Source organism: Diospyros lotus, chromosome 8 (genome assembly GCF_014633365.1).
Source record: "Diospyros lotus cultivar Yz01 chromosome 8, ASM1463336v1, whole genome shotgun sequence".
NCBI classification, from domain to species: Eukaryota; Viridiplantae; Streptophyta; class Magnoliopsida; order Ericales; family Ebenaceae; genus Diospyros; species Diospyros lotus.
In genome coordinates, this window is record NC_068345.1 from 13,195,964 (window position 1) to 13,217,368 (window position 21,405).

At 33.6% G+C, this 21,405-nt stretch overlaps 1 protein-coding gene across 2 annotated transcripts; it reads left to right on the forward strand.

The window, feature by feature from the left end:
- Nucleotides 1-7,546: 7,546 nt before the first annotated feature.
- LOC127808278 (putative 12-oxophytodienoate reductase 11) lies at nucleotides 7,547-13,417 on the forward strand. 2 transcript variants are annotated; one of them, XM_052346745.1, is made up of 5 exons: nucleotides 7,552-7,916; nucleotides 9,449-9,589; nucleotides 9,742-9,872; nucleotides 11,252-11,428; nucleotides 12,415-13,417. In XM_052346745.1, exons 1-5 carry the CDS (start codon nucleotides 7,834-7,836, stop codon nucleotides 13,005-13,007), a joined length of 1,125 nt encoding a protein of 374 aa, XP_052202705.1. In that variant the 5' UTR covers nucleotides 7,552-7,833; the 3' UTR covers nucleotides 13,008-13,417. The 2 variants fall into 2 exon arrangements, with proteins under 2 accessions (XP_052202706.1, XP_052202705.1); XM_052346746.1 differs by lacking the exon at nucleotides 9,449-9,589 and having other exon boundaries at nucleotides 7,547-7,916.
- Nucleotides 13,418-21,405: the final 7,988 nt, after the last annotated feature.

The window sequence follows — 21,405 nt, forward strand, 5'->3', positions numbered from 1 at the left end:
ATGAAGGCTAAAGCACCTCTAGACCTTCATTTTTTAATGAAACAAACTATGGGTATTTGAAGAAAAGACTTTTATGTGTCCTTATGCAAGATACTAACATTTTACAGGTTATAATGGAAGGAGTATCTTTACTCTTGGTTGAAAGAAACAAGGATTGTATTGATAAGGAAAGAAAGGCAGTGGAGATCAATGCCAAAGCAATGAATACATTGTTTTGTGCTTTAAGCCCCGAGAAATTCAATCGTGTGTCAACATGCAAAATTGCCAAAGAAATTTGGGATAAATTGGAAGTGACACATGAAGGTACAAAGTAGGTTTAAGAAACCAAAATTAACTTGCTAACCCATGATTATGAATTGTTTTCCATGAAGGAGGATGAGACCATCAAAGAAATTTTCACCCAATTCAACAACATTGTTACCGAATTGGAATCATTAGGAAAAGTCTACTCTAGTGGTGAAAGGGTAAGAAAAATCCTAAGATGCCTTCCAAGGGCATGGAATCCTAAGGTAACTACTATAATAGAAACTAAGGATTTAGATACTTAATCTTTTGATAATTGGCTAGGCTCCTTGATGACCCACGAAATCATGTTAAAAAGATATGTATGAGAAGATTTTAAGAAAATGAAAATGAAGCTTTTGATGTTTTGCATTTGATATAATTTTGATGATGAAATAAAGTTATGAGATTTCCATGTTAAAGAATTTTATGATTCAAATATTCTTTTTCCATGTTATCATTTATCGATTCAGTTTTTATAAAAAGAATAGTGGACTATGTGTTTGTGTTCTGTTGACTATGTTTATGGATAGTCGACTATGTGGTTTAGTGCTGTCGACTATGTCTGAAAATAGTTGACTATGCTGGTTTGATCTGTTGACTATTTAAGGCTTCTGTCGACTATCATGTAAGGATAGTCGACTATGGCTTTTCATTTGTTGACTATTTTTGTTCATAAAATTCAAAATCCTCTTCATATTTTTACATCTATCGACTATGTCTTTGTGTCTGTCGACTATGGGAAATTTGTGTTAGAAGATAGTCGACTATGCTTTTTTATCTGTCGACTATATCTTGTTTTACTTGTAAAAATAGTCAATTATGTATTTTCTTCTGTCGACTATATCTTTTGCAGAAAGCTTCCAACGGCTAGTTTTTCAAACTCCAACGGTCACAAACGGCTACATTTCTCTTCAATCTCTTGGGAAGCTTATAAATACAAGTCATGGATCATCAAGAGAAGGCTAATGGATGGAAAGGAAATTATTTGAGCTTACATCGTATACACATTTGTATTTATATTGATTGTGCTTTATTTTTCTCTCTTCAATGCTTTGATCTTCACTTGTAATTATTCATTTCAAGCCTTGTATCATTTTTGAGAGACATTGTAACTAAGAGATTCATCTCTTAGATTCTCTCCAATTGTACACTTCTTGTATTTCCTAGCTTGTGTAGCTAGATGGCCTACTTGTGTAAGTAGGAGGTTTTAATGAATTGGTTTAAAATCTTTAGTGGGAGTTAAGGTAGTGGATTAGGCTTGGTTTAAGCCGAACCACTATAAATCCTTTGTGTCATTTATTCTTCTTGCTTTACATTTGTCATTTCATATGTTATATGTTTTAAATCACTAAAATCTCGATTGGGTCAAAAAGTTTTCAAGTTCTATCAAAATTTTTTAAAATATCCAATTCACCCCCTTCTTGGTGTGTGCTATAGTACCTCTCGATCCAACAGCTTTTAAGGTAGACAAAGATCAAGATGAAGACCTTGACAGTGATAATGAAGATATGGCTCTATTAGCTAAGAAATACAATATATTTCTCAAAAAAGGTAGATTCAACCAAAAAAAAAAAAACTTCAAGAAAGATAAAGTTCAAAAGGAAAATACCACTAAGGAAATTCGATATTATGAGTGCAAGAAACTAGGCCATATAAGGATGGAATGTCCTTTCTTGAAGAAGAGCTCAAAGAAAGGGAAAAAGAAAGCACTTGCTACATGGAGTGATGAAGACTTATCAAGTGAGGGATCAAGTGACCAAGAAGAGGTCAATCTTTGTCTCATGGCAAATGAAGATGATAAGGTTGCCTTGGAATCAAATCAAATGGGAAGCAAATGGTTTCTTGATAACAAATGATCTAAGCATATGACTAGGGATGAATAGCTCTTCAACAACATCATTTACAAAAACAGAGGTAATGTTGTATATGGAGACAATTTCAAAGGTAAAATACTTGGTATAGGTATAATCTCCTTCCCTAATTTGATTTTAGAAAATGTGTTCTTGGTTCAAGGACTAAAACGTAATTTGATTAGTATAAGCCAATTATGTGACAAAGATCATAAAATTCTTGTGAAGTTGCTTGCTTATAATCAAATGAATCAAGATTGATAGGAAATAGGATAGGGAATGTATATATAGTGTACTTAGACATATTATCATTGAGTATAGAAAGTTGTCTAGTTGCTTCCATTTCTCAAAACTCTTGGTTATGGCACAATATGTTAGGACATGCGAGTATGACTGTTCTTGCTAAACTATCCAAAAATAATCTTGTTAAAGGATTGTCAAAACTAAAATATGAAAGAGGTTCATATATGTGATGCATGTATGAAAGGAAAGTAAATTAGTGAAGGGCTAATAGTTTGCTTTACCCTCAACTTAGGGCCATTTTGCAATTTTATCTTGTTTTGAGAAGTGCTTCAATTTGGTCCTTGTACTTTAAGATTGATATTAATTTTATCCTTATGGTTTGTTCAGAAATGACATCATTTTTCCTTATAGTTTGTAGTAAAAGCAAGGCAAAACGATGTCGTTTTGCTGATGTGCCAATCGAGGATAAAATTGTCATCAATCTCAAAGTATGAAGACCAAATTGAAGCAATTATTAAAATGGGATAAAATTAAAAAATGACCCAAAGTTGAGGATAAACAACCTATTAGTCCTTTTTTTTTTTTTATCCAAACACCATAAAAAATTACAAAATACTTTTATTTAAAAAAAAGAAAGAAACTATTATCCTTTTTTGGGTCCAAATGAGTTATAAGTTGTTTTTGAACATTAATATCTTTTGACACTTGTATTTTGACCAATATATATGTATATAATTATAATAGTATGTGCTTGTTAATTAAATATCAATTGAATCTAGTTATTATTATTACTATTATTATATTTTAACTTTCGAGATATCATGTTAGAGTATTGAAAATATGTGATGAGATTAGCACACCTATTATGAAGAGTTACTTTTAGAGTCCTTGGGTCTTAGCCCTAATCACCTAAAAGAAAAGAGGTGTCATGAAGGAATGTTTCAGGTAGCTCACTACTATGTACCCACCTTGCCCTGGCAAGACAACGGATTCAAGTAGCTCTCCAGAGCCAATGGGTATGGGTTGATGTTCACCCTTGGTAGTAATAAACATTAGAGATCTAATCCAAGCAAGTCAATTATTTATTATTGATTCATTTATCTTGCTCTCAGTTTAGTGTTTGCATTTGCGCACAATGATCGAAATTGACAGATAAAAATATTTTGTGATTTTTTATGGTGTTTGGGTAAAAGTAAAAAAAGAAAAGGCTAATAAGCTGATCTATCCTTAACTTTAGGTCATTTTTTTAATTTTAACCCATTTTAAGAAATACTTCAATTTGGTCCTCGTACTTTAAGATTGATGTCAATTTTATTCTCGATTGATGCATTGACAAAAAGATACGATATTATTTTGCCTTACTCTTACTGCAAATCATAAGGTAAAACAATGTTGTTTTGTTGATATGTTAATTATTGGACAAATCAACAAGGCACCTCAGCCGCCATGTCAGTTGGGTCACATGTTAGGTCAATCGAGGGTATAATTAACATCAACCTTAATACGAGCACTAAATTAAAGCAATTCTCAAAATAAAATAAAATTGCAAAATATCATATTACAAATCACTCATTGTAACATTCGAATCATACTCACAAAAACTCATTCGAATTAGCCTCATTCTCATCTGAATACAACAGTCAAACATCATCCTAATACCTCATGCCTACATCTGGATACCACACCACAAAAGCTCCCAACTTGAATGTAACATTATATATCATTAGATATTCCAAACTTAGACACAACACTTAATTAATAATCGCCAAAAATATCATATTACAAATCAAGGCTACCAAACTCAACCTCAAAGCATGATATAACATTTAATAACTAAATTCGGGTCATTACAGAGCACAACAAGCGCATGGCCCTAACACAACGTTGTTTCATGCCTTGCTTGCCTTTAGAAAAATTCTGATGCCTCCCCTATGATTCAAACCCGCAACTTGCCAGTGGCCAAAGACTTATTAGGGCACGCCCTGCAACAAGGCAATGAACCTCATCACTTGTATACATGCAAAAGTTAATTTTATATCAATTCAACTCTAAATTTCTAAAATTACGCTTAGACTCCAAAAATTTTCTTAAACTTTGAATCTGTTATTTTACTTTTGTATACTTAGTTTTGATGATGAAAAACAATATTTTATTTAGTCCATAAATCATGAATCAAGGTTATGGTTTTCAACATAAATCAATTTCAATATCAAGTATCATTTTGTGAGAATGAAAACCAAATGAATTTCCAGTATCAAGATTTCAAAGTCATATTTTTCTAAGTCTGGAAAGTTAATACCTTATAAGGAGACATACATGAAAATATTTTCTTTTTAAAAAACTAACTCCCGATAATTCAACAGATAACATTCATTGGTGATAAAATGATTTTTAATGAATTTTTCAAAAAATAGAAAGTATATATCTTGGAGGTGGTAAAATCGCAAAATCATAAGTTTGTACTAAAACCCAAATTCTACTTTCTTATTCTTATGGATTTTTATTTTTTTGATATTTTTATTGAATTCAAATGGGGGGTACTTTGTTATTTACATTTATGTATTAAAGTAAATGGAAGGTAGAATATAAATTAAGGAACATGAGAAAATATAAATATGTTGGATTGAATTTGCTCTTGCTTGGTCGACTAAAGCTATGGGATCTGTCTACTAACAGTGTGTTTGTTTGTGCCTTGGTCAACTAACTATAAACATTGGTCAACTAACAGTATATATGTTATGGTCTTGGTCGACTAACCTTAAACCTTGGTCGACTAACAGTGTTTTTTATATGACTTGGTCGACTAATTCTTTGAGTCTGTCGACAGATGGGTACCCTTAGTCGACTAACTACCATGCCTATTTTTGTCTTGGTCAACTAAGTGCCTTGTTGTCTTTATGACTTGGTCGACCAACCTATTTTCTCTGTCGACTAAGCCTGTTATTTTTGCTTGATTCTGTCGACTAACCATTTTCATCTGTCGACTAAGTTTCTTTCGCAGAAAGCACAATGACTAGTTTTTCAAATCCCAACGGTCACAAACGGCTAGTTTTCTCTTAGATCTTATGAGATGTCTATATATACAACTCATTGATGACCAAGAAGAGGCTAATGAATGGGAATGAAATGAAGTGAGCTTAAGGATTATTTCATACTTCTCGATTTACATTTATGCTTCTACTTTTCTCTCAAAAGGCTTTGTACTAAATTTGTTTCATTTGATTCAAGCCTTGTACATTTATTGAGAGTCATTATAACTAAGAGGATATACTCTTATAAACTCTCTTTTATATCTTTCTTGTGTTTCCTATCTTATATTGCTAGAGGGCTTGCTTGAAACCAAGAGGTTGTTTTTCCTAGCTTATATTGCTAGAGGGCTTGCTTGAAAGCAAGAGGTTGTATTTCCTAGTTTGGTGCTAGAGGGCCTATCCGAAGTGATAAGAGGTTTTAGTGGATTGTTTGCAAAATCCTTAGTGAGGAGCTAAGGTGGTAGATGAGGCTTGGGTTAAGCCGAACCACTATATATCATTGTGTTCTTTTGTGTTTGTGTTCTTTGCTCTATTTATCTTTCCAAGCAATTCATTATTACTCATTTATTTTTGCAAACTTATATTTGTCATTTTATATGTTTTACGTTTTTAAATCACTAAAACCTTAATTTATATCAAAAAGTTTTTCAAGTTCAATTATGTTTTTAAATTATCCAATTCACTCCCCTCTTAGTGTGTGCCATAGCACTTCTATTCTAACAGAATCATCTCTCAACTCAAAAACACAATAATTTTAATTTCTCCTATCAACTTTTTCAAACCCACAAATCACCAATAAATCTAAAATAAATTATTTTTTTTTCAAAATACCGAGATATTACAGTTTATATGGTAATCTTCTTAAATAAAACCTTTTTTTTTTCCTACTAGCAGTGGTTTGCAAGTTGCCATCTCAAAACTCGACAACCTTTCTCACCCAACTCATCAATTTAATATTTAATTAGGATTTTATTATAATTTGCTTTATCTTTATTGTGATATTGTTTTTTTGTTAACATTTTAGGATTTTATTATAAAATTATGTGATAAAGTTTTAATTTTTAGCTTTAGATTATATATTTATTTGCTTAATCAAATACATTTTTTCTTCCCCACATCTTTTCTTATTTTCTTGCTTGATATTCAGCTCTAATTTTCTATTCTTACCTAAAATACATCAATAATTTCATAAAATAAAATAAATAAATTTATATATTAATTACAATAAACAGTAACATACACAAGTATCCTAAGTCTTATCTTCATTAAAAGAGATTGAATACATAAATTTCAAAATTATATATTATATATAAGGTATTCATGGCAATATGCCTTATATATATCCATATTACATTTTAAAAAATATTAATATAAATTGATATAATAGTGACTTTTTTTTTGTAATTATTAATTTGTTAAGTTGTATAGATATATATTTTTTATTGTATCCTTACGTATATATTAAGAACTCCACTACAGAGCCAGAGAGAGTCACAGAAAGATTTACAAAAAGGGGGCAAAAAGATAAAATTGCCCCCGCCCCTGCTTCTCTCCTCTCCCTCCCATGACCGCTTCCCTAACCACGTTGCCACATTCGCCTCGCCTAGTCGTTGCGCCTCCGTCGCCTCGCCTTACTTTCGTCGCCCCACTGCCATCGCCGCCTTGCCTCGCCAATCATCGTTGCAGCAAATCGGCGTGACGAGGCGGCGATGCCAGCGGGGCGACAGAGGCAAGGCGAGGTGAGGATGGTGAGGCGATGGAGGCGCAGCGACGAGGCAAGGTGAGGGTGGCGACAAGGTTAGGGCAGCGACCATAGGGGGTAGAGGAGAGAAGTAGGGGCGGGGGGCAAAATTATCTTTTTGCCCTTTCGATAATCCTGTCGGTAAACTCCTCGGGCTTTCTAGCATTTTTCGCATTTTTCATATATTAATAAACATGACATGCATGCATTATATGTAGAGAGCAGTTGGGACCGAAACATCAGCCCCCAATGTGCTGAGGTGAGCGGTGACGATAGCAAATTTCATTCGGCGCCGCGGCTGGATGGATTGCATTTATTTACTTTGTTTTTTATTTATCCAGCAATAAGATATAGATTTCACTACTGCTCTTTACAAATTGGGTCCTCCATGCATCCGCAGAATGGGGAGTGGCGCAAAGCAAGTTCTCTTTGTCTCCCTCGCAGCAGGATCAAGATGTTCGGGGAGGAGTAGATCAATCAGTATTCAGCCGCCACCTGGGCCGGCCTATTTTGACCTGCTGTTTCTGTTTGAATCAATCGGTGCAGCAAGACATGAACAAACGAAGGTGGGTGTGGCACTCTATAAATACCCCTGCTTTCCAGTCTTTGAGCATCTCATCTCATTCGCCATCCACAAAGATCATCCAGCACCAGTTTTCCATCTCTACTGTAAACTAAAGAAAGAATGGAAAGGCACGAGCAAGAAGAGCATGTTCCGCTTCCCCTTCTCACCCCTTACAAGATGGGAAACTTTCAACTTTCTCACAGGTACGTATATATATATGTATATCATTCAAATGCTGGTGTACTTTGCTTAATTTAATCCCCAATTGATCTTTTCCCCTTTCTCTTTTCTTATGTTCCTTTATTTACTGGATTTGGGGGTTTGCGTAGCATGAGTCTTATTTTCGGCAACAGAGTGCCGAATGTGGACAACAATTTTGGCGCTCTTTTTTTTCTTTTAAATATTTTCTCCCGTTGCTGTATACGTGGAATTCAGCACTTCATTTCATAAGCCATCTTCTCTGAGTCTAGTTAAGTCTTTTTTTGAATTAACTATTATTTATTTTATTATCTTGTTGGAGTTATATGAAATGTTTCTGAATAGAGTATTCAGGCATGGACATGGTTTTTCATCTTTTGGTTTATTATTGTGTTCTATTTTTAATTGATTTACTTCTGTTTGACCTGAATTTCCTCAGCCTATGCAGCCAAATCCTAGTTATACAAATCCCTTTGTTTGACCAACAAATAAAGGGATGGGGAAGGTTGCATCTTCCTTTTCTTGATTCTCCCAAATTTTGAAGAGAAACGTTCTTTCTTTTCTCTTTTCACTTCTGAAGTTCCTGGTAGTTGTGGCTTTGCTTTGATTTGGACGATGCCCCCTTCTTTTGATTTTATGTTTTTCCAATTTCAGTTCCCTTTCCCTAATAGACTCGATAAATCTCATTTTCATGGTTACATTCAATGACAAGTGCAGTTCATGTTGTTGGTCGTGGCTTGAGTCTTGCCAGATTTTCTAATTCTGGTTTAGTTGTAATCAGCATTAACGCTTAAGGTTTTTTTTTTTTTTTCAAGTTCATTAGTCATACATCTTCCAGTTGGTCTTTGTTGAATCTTTTTCTTTACCTTGTCTGCGCGTGTGTTCTTTATTATTATTATTTTTTAAACCACAAAGGAGCTATTGTTATAATATTGGCACCTAATTGTGTACAACAACAACAATAATTACAAGCCTTATTACATGATTTCTATACCTTCACTATCTCCATCCATGGTCATATCATGTGTAAGGCTACTGTATTCTGTCTGTATCATGTTTGAAGGTTCCAACTGCAGTTTTCTTTGGTTTTTCTCTCCAATTTTTGTTACAAACTTACTCCATTTCATTCACTTGCCCCACAAGTATATCTATTGGTCTTTTGTTCACATATCCAAGCCATCTTATTCACTACCCTCACATCTTATTTTCAATAAGTGCCACTCCCAACCTTATTATGTGCGATCTGATTTCTATTTTGTCTTTTGTTGTATGGCCACACATTTGCCTAACAACCTTATCTCAACTACACTGATCTCTTGCACATGTTTGTGTTTAACTGCCCAACATTCTAAGCCATATAATGGGGGTGGCATGTCCATGCTGTGTGCATTGTTCGTTTACATAGTTTTTTTTTTCTTTACCAATGAATTCCATGTGTAATGTAATATGTCTGGTACTTTTCTTCTACTCCCATTTGGCCATTAAACTAATTCTGGATGTAGTGATATTTTTCTCCTGGTCATTTTTCTCTCTTCAGAATTGTCTTGGCACCATTGACCAGGCAAAGATCTTACAACAATGTTCCTCAACCACATGCCATCTTATATTACTCACAAAGGACCACAAAAGGGGGTCTTCTCATTACTGAAGCAACCGGAGTTTCAGATACTGCACAAGGGTTTGTTAAATAATTATATTTATGGGTTTCCATGGTTCTATGTTTTTGATAGTTGGAAGGATGATATGCAGTCTTGATCTTTAAAATGCATGTTTATAAGCATGAGTGTGGAAGTATCTTATCTGTTACTACTGCATTCTCTTTGAGTGAAGGTATACAGATACACCTGGTATATGGACAAAAGAACAAGTTGAAGCTTGGAAACCTATAGTAGATGCTGTTCATGCTAGAGGTGGAACCTTCTTTTGTCAACTTTGGCATGTGGGAAGAGTTTCAAATCAAGGTATAGCTTTCACTTTTGTCCCTTTTTTTTGTTCTCTTCCATGAAGGATGGCATTCCAAAGATTAAAAAAGAGAAATGGGTTAATGAAAATATTTCTTGCTCTTTGCTTAGCGTGGTTGCTTGTGTAACATAAATTAAATTTGCGGTGGACCACTACTTTTTCATTGCTAGTTTTTTGTTCTGATCTTATATGCTTGGGCTACATTTATTGGCTTAATATGCACGTGGAACATAGGTATATATTGAATTTTTCCCTAATAATCACCATATACTAGAAGATGCCAGCTAGATGTACTTTCCTTGCAAAAAGATTGGTTGGGGCAGGGGTTGGGTGAGGCTCATTCTGCCCATGAAGGTCCTCTGACACTAGTTTAACCTTTTGGTTTAGCCAGAATATTAAAGAAAAAATTATTAAATTGAAAGCAATGAAGTTTTAATCCATCATTAACCATTAGAATGGCCTGCTCTTAAGGGGATCAAGTGGTGGAGATCTTGCAATACCAATTCTGACAAGAATTTCTACTATAAATGAATGTGGGTTTTCATGTCATGTTTGAGATGATATTCTTGTTGTTGCAGTCAGATAGGCAATGCTTTACATGAATAAACTAAACCATTCAAATGTATGCTTTTTGAGGGATTTAGAGAAGGAACGTGTTATCCATCTTGATACTGTATTCTATCCAGATTCTTTGATGGCTCCAATTGCATTAATGTAACATGTTATCCATCTTGGTTTTCCAATATCTTCAATTTCCAGATGGTTGAATTACTTCACAATTTCTCTTCAACTAGAACTTCTCCTCCCTAGAATTATTGCCACATTGTTTCAACTTGTTTTTCTTTCATTCTCCCCACTGCCCTGTCCCCAACAAAAACTAGTTTTTCCCTTTTTGTTTTTAGTTTTTCCTGAGTGGAGAAGATCCTGTGGACTTAAGATGGTTGCTTCTGAAAACTTTTTGATTGTTTAAAAAATGAAGGTTTATTATGTCATCTGCTTGTTGGCCTTTTCTTTTTCCTTTCTCCACTCCTTCACTTACCAAATTATTCATATCTTTGCTAATGTAGTTGAATATCAATAATAGCAGTACATTTTGGTTATCTTAATCAAATCTGTGTTAATATATTAGTGGGCTGTCTTTCTTCTCCCTTCACCTCCTCTCCATGTTTGTCTGGCATTTTTCCTTTAATCCTCCTCTCATGCATCAATCTATGTTAATATATTTGCTTTCTTCATCCAGCCCTAGCCCCAAACCGCAAAATAAATAAATAAGTAAAAAATTCTGTATTTTATATTTTGTGGTGACCTACTTCCCTTATCAGTATTAGGGCTTTCTACAAGTTGGTTCACTGTGAAATAATTAATGCAATTTGTACAGATTTTCAGCCAAATCATCAGGCTCCAATCTCTTCCACCGACAAGTCTATAACGCCTCAACTTCAATCTAAAGGTTATGATGTTGCATACTTTACACCTCCCCGACGGCTAAGGACAGATGAAATTCCGCAAATTGTCAATGATTTTAGACTTGCTGCAAAGAATGCAATTGAAGCTGGTAAGTTTGTGGCTAACTTCAAAATTGGGTAAACTAATTTGACATCTCTGTTTGGAATGGCTAACTTCAATTTGGTTCCTTTTGTTTGAAATACGAACAATTAGGCACTGAACTTTCCCATTTTTGCTATCTTGGTCCATCCATCACACTTCATTAGCATTTTGATGAAACAAAGATACATCAGTGCCGTGTCAATCCCATGGAAGATCCACATAAGCTTATCTGATCATAGAAACCCACATGCATTGACATGCATGTTTTAGTCCAAATTCCAAGTTGAGTTGTGCCTTCTTGCCAACTTAAGCGTTTAGCCTTTTATGTATTGTATGACAGTCCAACCACTAAAGGAAATGAGAAAAGCTGGTCATTTTAACATAATGAACTTCTTGCTTGGGCTGATTTCAGTCTTTAGGTTGAGAAAAAATAAATTGATCGAGAGATAGAAGGAAATCAACAACAGTTTCAGGTACAGTTGAGTTATGCTGAAACTGTAAGCCTGTAATAGATGGCAAACTGCCTTGTTAACTCATTTTCTTTCTCAAGTTCCTAATCCTTGGTCCAACCAACTAGATAATTCTAATGTTATTGAATATGGTCTGGAAATTTCTATATCTCAAGCAAGGTCTTATACAGGATAGGAAAAATATGTATCTTAAGAAAAATATAAGGTCATGATACCTTATGTCGGCTATGAAACAGACTTCTTTGAATTATTATTACACATAATGCCTATGTGCTCTTGCTGGATCATGTGGAGCAACATTTTCTATTGGGAGGTAAAAACTATACAAACTTAGGCTAGTTTAAGACGTATACTCAATTAATCTTGCAAATTTTCATTCATCCGGCAACCTACCTTGATCAGTACGATGTGAGTTCATCTATTGATATATTTTATGAAATTTTCCTCACACCAGATGAAGTGTAAGAGTTGATCATCATTCTTCTTTCACATAATGATAGTCGCTGTCTGATATCATATGCAGGTTTTGATGGAGTTGAGATCCATGGAGCTCATGGTTATCTAATAGAGCAGTTTCTGAAAGACCAAGTCAACGATCGAAATGATCAATATGGAGGATCTCTTGAGAACAGATGTCGGTTTGCTCTTGAAATTGTTGAAGCTGTTACTAATGAGATAGGAGCAGATAAGGTTGGGATTAGGCTTTCTCCATTTGCTCACTTCATGGAAGCAGGAGACTCAAATCCAAATGCTCTGGGTCTGTATATGGTCGAAGCCTTGAATAAATACGGTATTCTATACTGCCACGTGGTGGAGCCAAGAATGAAAATTCTTGGAGAAATAACAGAAACCCAAGACAGTCTTATGCCAATGAGGAAAGCTTTCAATGGCACTTTCATGGTGGCTGCGGGTTTTAACAGAGAAGAAGGCAACAAAGCTGTGGCACAGAACCATGCAGATCTTGTTGCTTATGGACGTTGGTTCTTGGCCAATCCAGATCTGCCACGGAGGTTTGAGATCAATGCTCCTCTTAATAAGTACAACAGGGAAACTTTCTACACTTCCGATCCTGTTATTGGCTATACGGATTACCCTTTTCTTGAAACCATTGACTAAATTTTTAGGGGCTGATTATCTGAAGTTTAAAATACATTACTATTGTTGTCCTCCAGATTTCAGGAGCCTCGGCTCTCTGTTGGAACCAAATATCTTTTCCTGTTTGTTCTGTTCTGCTTTGTTAATGTAATCAGATCACTCCAAGCTGTTATAGGTAACCAGGTCGCTCCAAGTTTCCGGTATTTGGCAGTTTTAACTTAGAACGATTGTATCTGAAGCCTGCAGCTTGAATGTGTGTTTAGAAATATGTCAATCCCCATCCTCGATTTGTGAGATGAAGAAAGCCCTACAGTTGTATCTTCACTCGCATAATTGAACTATATATGTTCAATTTTTTTACATTGTCTTTGATATGTGAGGTATCGTCATTCATTATGAACAAATAAAAATCTATAAGAAGATTTCCACCACCCTCTGTATTTTTAATTTTTTTTTTCTTGTACTCAGTTGTATCTATGTATTGGAACACTCAACAACATTGTAAATCTCTCTTAGAAAGAGATACAATATAATTTGTTGATAATTAAAGAAGGGTATGTTTAAAATTTTTGGAGCCTTCAATCCCACAGAAACCTTGAAGACGTTTGCGTACCAACATGGTGTAATTCGGAATAGCAAAATATGCCGCCTTGCAGGCAAAAAGAAGTGATGATTTTTCTTGATTCCAGTTCGAACCTTTCCCTAGATGTTCTTGTAGCTTCGATTGAAGAATTTTCTGTTAACCCAAGCAACAACTGATGTATCTTTGTTGTTGATATTTTAAGATTGTTTATAACGTTTTGAAATCTATCATTCATATCACTAATATTTTTATTGTGAAATAGTTTAAATTCTTTATATTATGACATTTGTTGATTAATTTTTGTATCTTTTACTTGATCAGTACCTTTATACACTACTTCTAATTTTTTCCAAATTTGATGTGATATAGAATAAACAAATAATTTTTCATATTTATTAGACAGAATGGAATAAAAAATTATGTATTTTGGTTTATAATCCATTTGGTATTTTTTAATTTTTTCTTCCTTCCAATCTTCCTCATCTAGGTTAAACTTTTCAAAACCATCTTTAACAATTTTTCATAAGTAAAAATCTTTTGAAATCAAATAAGACTCCATCCTTATTTTTCAGTAGGTAAAATTTGTGTCATCAATGAATGGTGGCCTAAAAGGTGATGATCCTTCCGCCATAGCTTGATTGGTGAATAAGACCATTTAGATCTCTTTTAAATTAAAGTTCAAACTAAGAATTTAACTATTTTAGAAGTTTGCTCTGATACAAATTGTTGATCCCTTAGGGTATGGCTACTCAAGAGATGGGTGAAATTGAGTGATTAAAATTTTTCTCTTTTTTAATAAATATTATTGATTATTGATTTTATTTAAGAATATATATTTGATAAATATAATAAATTATGTTTAAGATTAATAATTAATACAACCCACAAAATATAATAAGAATAAATAAAATGAGGTACAAAAAAATTTACAATGATTTGGTGTTTCTACACACATTTAGTCCACTCTCCCAAGATCTAACAACCATTGGGGTTCCACTAAATCAATTTTATTAAGATTTTCACACCAACTCACCTTGAGAACTAGATACACACCTAAATTATAATAAGTTTTAGGCAATCAATATACTAAGGTTTCCACTCTAATTTATCTTGGAAACTAGATCTACCTAGATTTTAACGGTTTTAGGAAATCTATACAATCTACAATGGTAATTTTATTATTTATAAATAATTTGTCCATACTTGGACACAAATAAGCAATTAAGAACAAATTATATAAGGTAAATGAAATATAAATAAAGTAAATAAATTTGTAATCTCAAATGGAGAAGTTTGAATTTGTCGTAGAAGACTTGAAGAATTTTTCTCTTTTTGCCTTGTGACTTTTCGGTTGATGTGCAATAACACTTTGATAGCCTCGAATTGTTTGGATGTTTTGCTTGAGAGGGTTTGAAAGCTTTAGGGTGATTTGGATTTGCAATGGAAGCACTTAGTTGTCTCAAAAATGAGTTTGGTGATATTTATATGTATTTGGGGCACTATTTCAAATGGTCATTTTTTTACCGTTAAGCTGAGGGTTGACCTTCCAAAGGGGAAGGGTTGACCTTTGCTTGAATTTGCAACGGTTGAAAATCTGAATATTGGGACGAGGGTCGACCTTCTAACACACAAAGGGTCGACCTTCAAGGGTTGACTTTCTAGCACTCAAAGAGTTGACCTTTTGGACTTCAAGGGTAAACTTTCATGCACATTGAGAGTCGACTTTCAGGGCATTAAGGGTCGACTTTCTAGTCCAGTTTTTGAGGAAAATATTTTTTGTGCATAGTGAAATTTCCTGAAAAATAATTTTAATGGAAAATAATATTTTTGCTAATACATATACTATGAAAAAAATATTTTATAAATTAATCAAAAATAATTCGATACTACAATTAATATATTTAAGGAAAATACTCATTGTTAATCACCAAAAACACTATAATTTGTATATTGAAAATACCTTTTTTGTTAATCATCAAAACTTAATTAATATGAGTAAGTTGGCACAATAGCTCAACCGCCTAAAACGGTCGATCGGATGCCTTGTGCAGTCGATTGTTTCTGCCATTAATGCCCCGTTGCTTCGTCGCATCAAAGTATTAAATGCTCTGTTGCATAATGATTTGAAGAGGAATGGAGGGAGGTGGAGTGGACAACAATTCAATAGATGTGAAAGGAGATTTTGGAGGGAATTTTGGGGTTTGAAGCTGTTATAATGCATGAGCTGCTCCCTCTTTCTTCCTTTTTCTTCTTCTTCCTTCATTGCTACAGCCAAGGCTCCTTCTTACTTTGAGCTTGGCCAGTGCATCATCTTCTTCATTGTCTCCCTCAAAGATAAGTTGTTAGAGAGCCATGGTATAACTGAAGAAGGGACCACTTAATACCTTTAGGATACCTCCATCGAAAGGGTCCTATCATGGCTCTGTTGGAGGGTTCCGAGGTGGTCAGACGTGAACTGACTAGATCCTCTAGGATTGGGGTGGTGAGATGGTCACCTGGACACTACAGGTACATGGGAGCTTGCTAGACAGGAAGAAGAGCAGCCACTGTGTGGACAATCGACACTGGATCTTCATTCGAGAGGTATACTGCCAAACCCCTTATAGCATGGGTTTTTTGTTTTAGCATATCGATGATGAATATTGAGTCTTGCAAGGTTGATTTTGTTTCCACTATGTATGCTTTATACTTCCGCTGTGCCACTTTTTGTATTGAAAATGCTCTAAAAATGTAAAACTTTGCATTGACCCACTAAGAATTGGTGTTTTGGCTGTGCTATCGGCATTACCTTTTAACAGTTGATAGTTTTCTTTGAGAAATTTGAAAACATCTTTTGGATTTGGGAAAACGGTTGACTGTTTTAACAACATGTCGACATTATACAGTGATGGTCAACATTTTTTGAAGTTATGTGAAGAGAATAGAGAGTGAAAAAATACCCAGTCGACAGTTCACAAGAACGGTCGATAGTTTTTGCATATCCCATTCGTTTTAGCCTAAAAATGATCAACTATTTTCTAAAATGGTCGACCTTACATCTAAAACAGTTGACAATTTGGTTATTCAAGTCGGCTTCTTTGTTAAAATGTTGAAAGTTCTTGAAAACTTGTTTTAAAATTCAAATGTTTTGAAAGAAATGGTCGATTGATTCTATGAATTTGTTGATAGTTTTTGTTCTGACAGCATTCAAAAAGCTAGTTTTCAGGTATTTAATGCGGGGCAATGGCCATTAAAGGCAACGATCATTAAATTGAATTTAAGTGATTAGTTGACCAAAAAGCTATATATAGAGCATGAAGGAGCTTGTGGGAGAGCTAATGAACAAGTGAAAGTGCTCAAGCAAATCTCCCATCTCATATTTCTCTTTAAGCTTTCATTTTTCATTCAAAGGCAAAGTGTATCTATTGTAATATTTGTTGTAGTCTGTGATTCTTGTATGAGCCTCATTGTAACTAAGAGAGTTGTCTCCTAGATTCTCATTGATTGTAAAAATTTATTGTTGTATTGCTTAAGTTGTGAGCTAGAGGACCTATCGAGCAATGGTAAGAGGATTTGTATTTACCTAATTGATTGCTAGAAGACCTACTTGAGTTCAAGTAGGATGTCTTAGTGGATTTGAAAATCCATAGTGAGGAGTTAAGGTAGTAAAATAGGCTGGTTGAGCCGAACCGCTATAAATTACTTGTATCATTCTTTTAGACTTGCTTCATATTGTTCATGCATTGCAAACTTCATTTTTCATTCACTGTTTTATAACACTTACTCTACATTTCAAGCGAAAATTTTCAAATCTCAAAGAATTTTTAAAAACACTTAATCCACCCCTAACAATTGGTATCAGAGTAGGTTATCTTGTATTCCAGGTTTAATCACCTATGGAAGATCCACACATGGCACGTATCTTTGGATCAATGCAAGATGAAGGCTAAAGCACCTCTAGATCTTCATTTTTTAATGAAACAAACTATGGGTATTTGAAGAAAAGACTTTTATGTGTCCTTATGCAAGATACTAACATTTTACAGGTTATAATGGAAGGAGTATCTTTACCCTTGGTTGAAAGAAACAAGGATTGTATTGATAAGGAAAGAAAGGCAGTGGAGATCAATGCCAAAGCAATGAATATATTGTTTTGTGCTTTAAGCCCCGAGAAATTCAATCGTGTGTCAACATGCAAAATTGCCAAAGAAATTTGGGATAAATTGGAAGTGACACATGAAGGTACAAAGTAGGTTTAAGAAACAAAAATTAACTTGCTAACCCATGATTATGAATTGTTTTCCATGAAGGAGGATGAGACCATCAAAGAAATTTTCGCCCAGTTCAACAACATTGTTACCGAATTGGAATCATTAGGAAAAGTCTACTCTAGGAGTGGTGAAAGGGTAAGAAAAATCCTAAGATGCCTTCCAAGGGCATGGAATCCTAAGGTAACTACTATAATAGAAACTAAGGATTTAGATACTTAATCTTTTGATAATTAGCTAGGCTCTTTGATGACCCACGAAATCATGTTAAAAAGATAGGTATGAGAAGATTTTAAGAAAATGAAAATGAAGCTTTTAAGGTAGACAAAGATCAAGATGAAGACCTTGACAGTGAGAATGAAGATATGGCTCTATTAGCTAAGAAATACAAAATATTTCTCAAAAAAGGTAGATTCAACCAAAAAGAAAAAACTTCAAGAAAGATAAAGTTCAAAAAGAAAATACCACTAAGGAAATTCGATATTATGAGTACAAGAAACTAGGCCATATAAGGATGGAATGTCCTTTCTTGAAGAAGAGCTCAAAGAAAGGGAAAAAGAAAGCACTTGCTACATGGAGTGATGAAAACTTATCAAGTGAGGGATCAAGTGACCAAGAAGAGGTCAATCTTTGTCTCATGGCAAATGAAGATGATAAGGTTGCCTTGGAATCAAATCAAATGGGAAGCAAATGGTTTCTTGATAACGGATGATCTAAGCATATGACTAGGGATGAATAGCTCTTCAACAACATCATTTACAAAAACAGAGGTAATGTTGTATATGGAGACAATTTCAAAGGTAAAATACTTGGTATAGGTATAATCTCCTTCCCTAATTTGATTTTAGAAAATGTGTTCTTGGTTCAAGGACTTAAACATAATTTGATTAGTATAAGCCAATTATGTGACAAAGATCATAAAATTCTTGTGAAGTTGCTTGCTTAGAATCAAATGAATCAAGATTGATAGGAAATAGGATAGGGAATGTATATATAGTGTACTTAGACATATTATCATCGAGTATAGAAAGTTGTCTAGTTGCTTCCATTTCTCAAAACTCTTGGTTATGGCACAATATGTTAGGACATGCGAGTATGACTGTTCTTGCTAAACTATCCAAAAATAATCTTGTTAAAGGATTGTCAAAACTAAAATATGAAAGAGGTTCATATATGTGATGCATGTATGAAAGGAAAGTAAATTAGTGAAGGGATAATAGTTTGCTTTACCCTCAACTTAGGGCCATTTTGCAATTTTATCTTGTTTTGAGAAGTGCTTCAATTTGGTCCTTGTACTTTAAGATTGATATTAGTTTTATCCTTATGGTTTGTCCAGAAATGACATCATTTTTCCTTATGGTTTGTAGTAAAAGCAAGGCAAAACGATGTCGTTTTGTTGATGTGCCAATCGAGGATAAAATTATCATCAATCTTAAAGTATGAAGACCAAATTGAAGCAATTATTAAAATGGGATAAAATTAAAAAATGACCCAAAGTTGAGGATAAACAACCTATTAGTCCTTTTTTTTTTTTTTATCCAAACACCATAAAAAATTACAAAATACTTTTATTTAAAAAAAAGAAAGAAACTGTTATCCTTTTTTGGGTCCAAATGAGTTATAAGTTGTTTTTGAACATTAATATCTTTTGACACTTGTATTTTGACCAATATATATATATATATAATTATAATAGTATGTGCTTGTTAATTAAATATCAATTGAATCTAGTTATTATTATTACTATTATTATATTTTAACTTTCGAGATATCATGTTAGAGTATTGAAAATATGTGATGAGATTAGCATACCTATTATGAAGAGTTACTTTTAGAGTCCTTGGGTCTTAGCCCTAATCACCTAAAAGAAAAGAGGTGTCATGAAGGAATGTTTCAGGTAGCTTACTACTATGTACCCACCTTGCCTTGGCAAGACAACGGATTCAAGTAGCTCTCCAGAGCCAATGGGTATGGGTTGATGTTCACCCTTGGTAGTAATAAACATTAGAGATCTAATCCAAGCAAGTCAATTATTTATTATTGATTCATTTATCTTGCTCTCAGTTTAGTGTTTGCATTTGCGCACAATGATCCAAATTGATAGATAAAAATATTTTGTGATTTTTTATGGTGTTTGGGTAAAAATAAAAAAAAAAGAAAAGAAAAGGCTAATAAGCTGATCTATCCTTAACTTTGGGTCATTTTTTAATTTTAACCCATTTTAAGAAATACTTCAATTTGATCCTCGTACTTTAAGATTGATGTCAATTTTATTCTCAATTGATGAATCGACAAAAGGATACGATATTGTTTTGCCTTACTCTTATTGCAAATCATAAGGCAAAACAATGTTGTTTTGTTGATATGTTAATTATTGGACAAATCAACAAGGCACCTCAGCCGCCATGTCAGTTGGGTCACATGTTAGGTCAATCGAGGGTATAATTAACATCAACCTTAAAATACGAGCACTAAATTAAAGCAATTCTCAAAATAAAATAAAATTACAAAATAATCTTAAGTTGAGGATAAACCAAGCTATTAACCCTTACAAAAACCAATTTTTATCTAATCTTAGCTTTTCGCACCTACCTTCCATGTAGGCTGCCCACTTTCTTCCAATTTCTCTCTTTACATCCTAATTTACTTTCTACATATTTATGGGTGATTTTTCAAAGCTTGGAGTGAGCACAGCAAGCGCATAGCCCCAAACAACTCCATTTCATGCCTTGCTTGCCTTTAGAAAAAATCCGGTGCCTCTCTCACAATGTGAACCTGCGACTTGCGAATGGCCAAAAACTTACCAAGGCAAGTGCTGCAACAAGGCAATGAACCTCGTCACCAACGTATATGCAAAAATTAATTTATATTAATTCAACTCCAAATTTTCAAAATTATGCTTAGACTCCAAAAATTTCCTTAAACTTCCAATCACCTCCTTACTCAAAAACACAATAATTTTAATTTCTCCTGTCAAATTCTTCGAACTCACAGATCACCAATAAATTATAAATAAATTATTTTAAATTTAAAATTATTATTTTTTAAAATGCCGAAGTGTTATAGTTGATACGACAATCTTCTTAAATAAAACCCTTTTTTTTTCCTACTAGCAGTGGCTTGCAAGTTGCCATCTCAAAACTTGACAACCCTTCTCACCAACTCATCATTAACATTTAATTAGGATTTTATTATGATTTTCTTTATCTTTCTTATGATGATGCTTTTTTGTTAACATTTTAGAATTTTATTATAAAATTATGTGATAAAGTTTTAATTTTTAGTCTTATATTATATATTTATTTTCTTAATCAAATATATTTTTTCTTCCTGACATCTTTTTATTTTTATTTTTTATTTTCTATTTTGATATTCAGCTCTAATTTTCTATTCTTGGTTTAAATGCATCACTAATTTCATAAAATAAAAATAAATAAATTGATATATTATTTAAAATAAACAGTAACATAACAAGCATCCTAACTCTTAACTTCATTACAAGAGATTGATTACATAAATTTCAAATTTATATATTATATATAAGGTTTTCATGGCAATATACCTTATACATATATACATATTACATTTA

Excerpts from the sequence above, each read along its gene's own strand:
- LOC127808278 (XM_052346745.1), top strand. The coding sequence starts at position 7,834 with ATGGAAAGGCACGAGCAAGAAGAGCATGTTCCGCTTCCCCTTCTCACC. Across the intron at positions 7,917-9,448 it reads AACTTTCAACTTTCTCACAG|AATTGTCTTGGCACCATTGA; the intron begins GTACGTATATAT and ends TTCTCTCTTCAG. Across the intron at positions 9,873-11,251 it reads GGGAAGAGTTTCAAATCAAG|ATTTTCAGCCAAATCATCAG; the intron begins GTATAGCTTTCA and ends CAATTTGTACAG.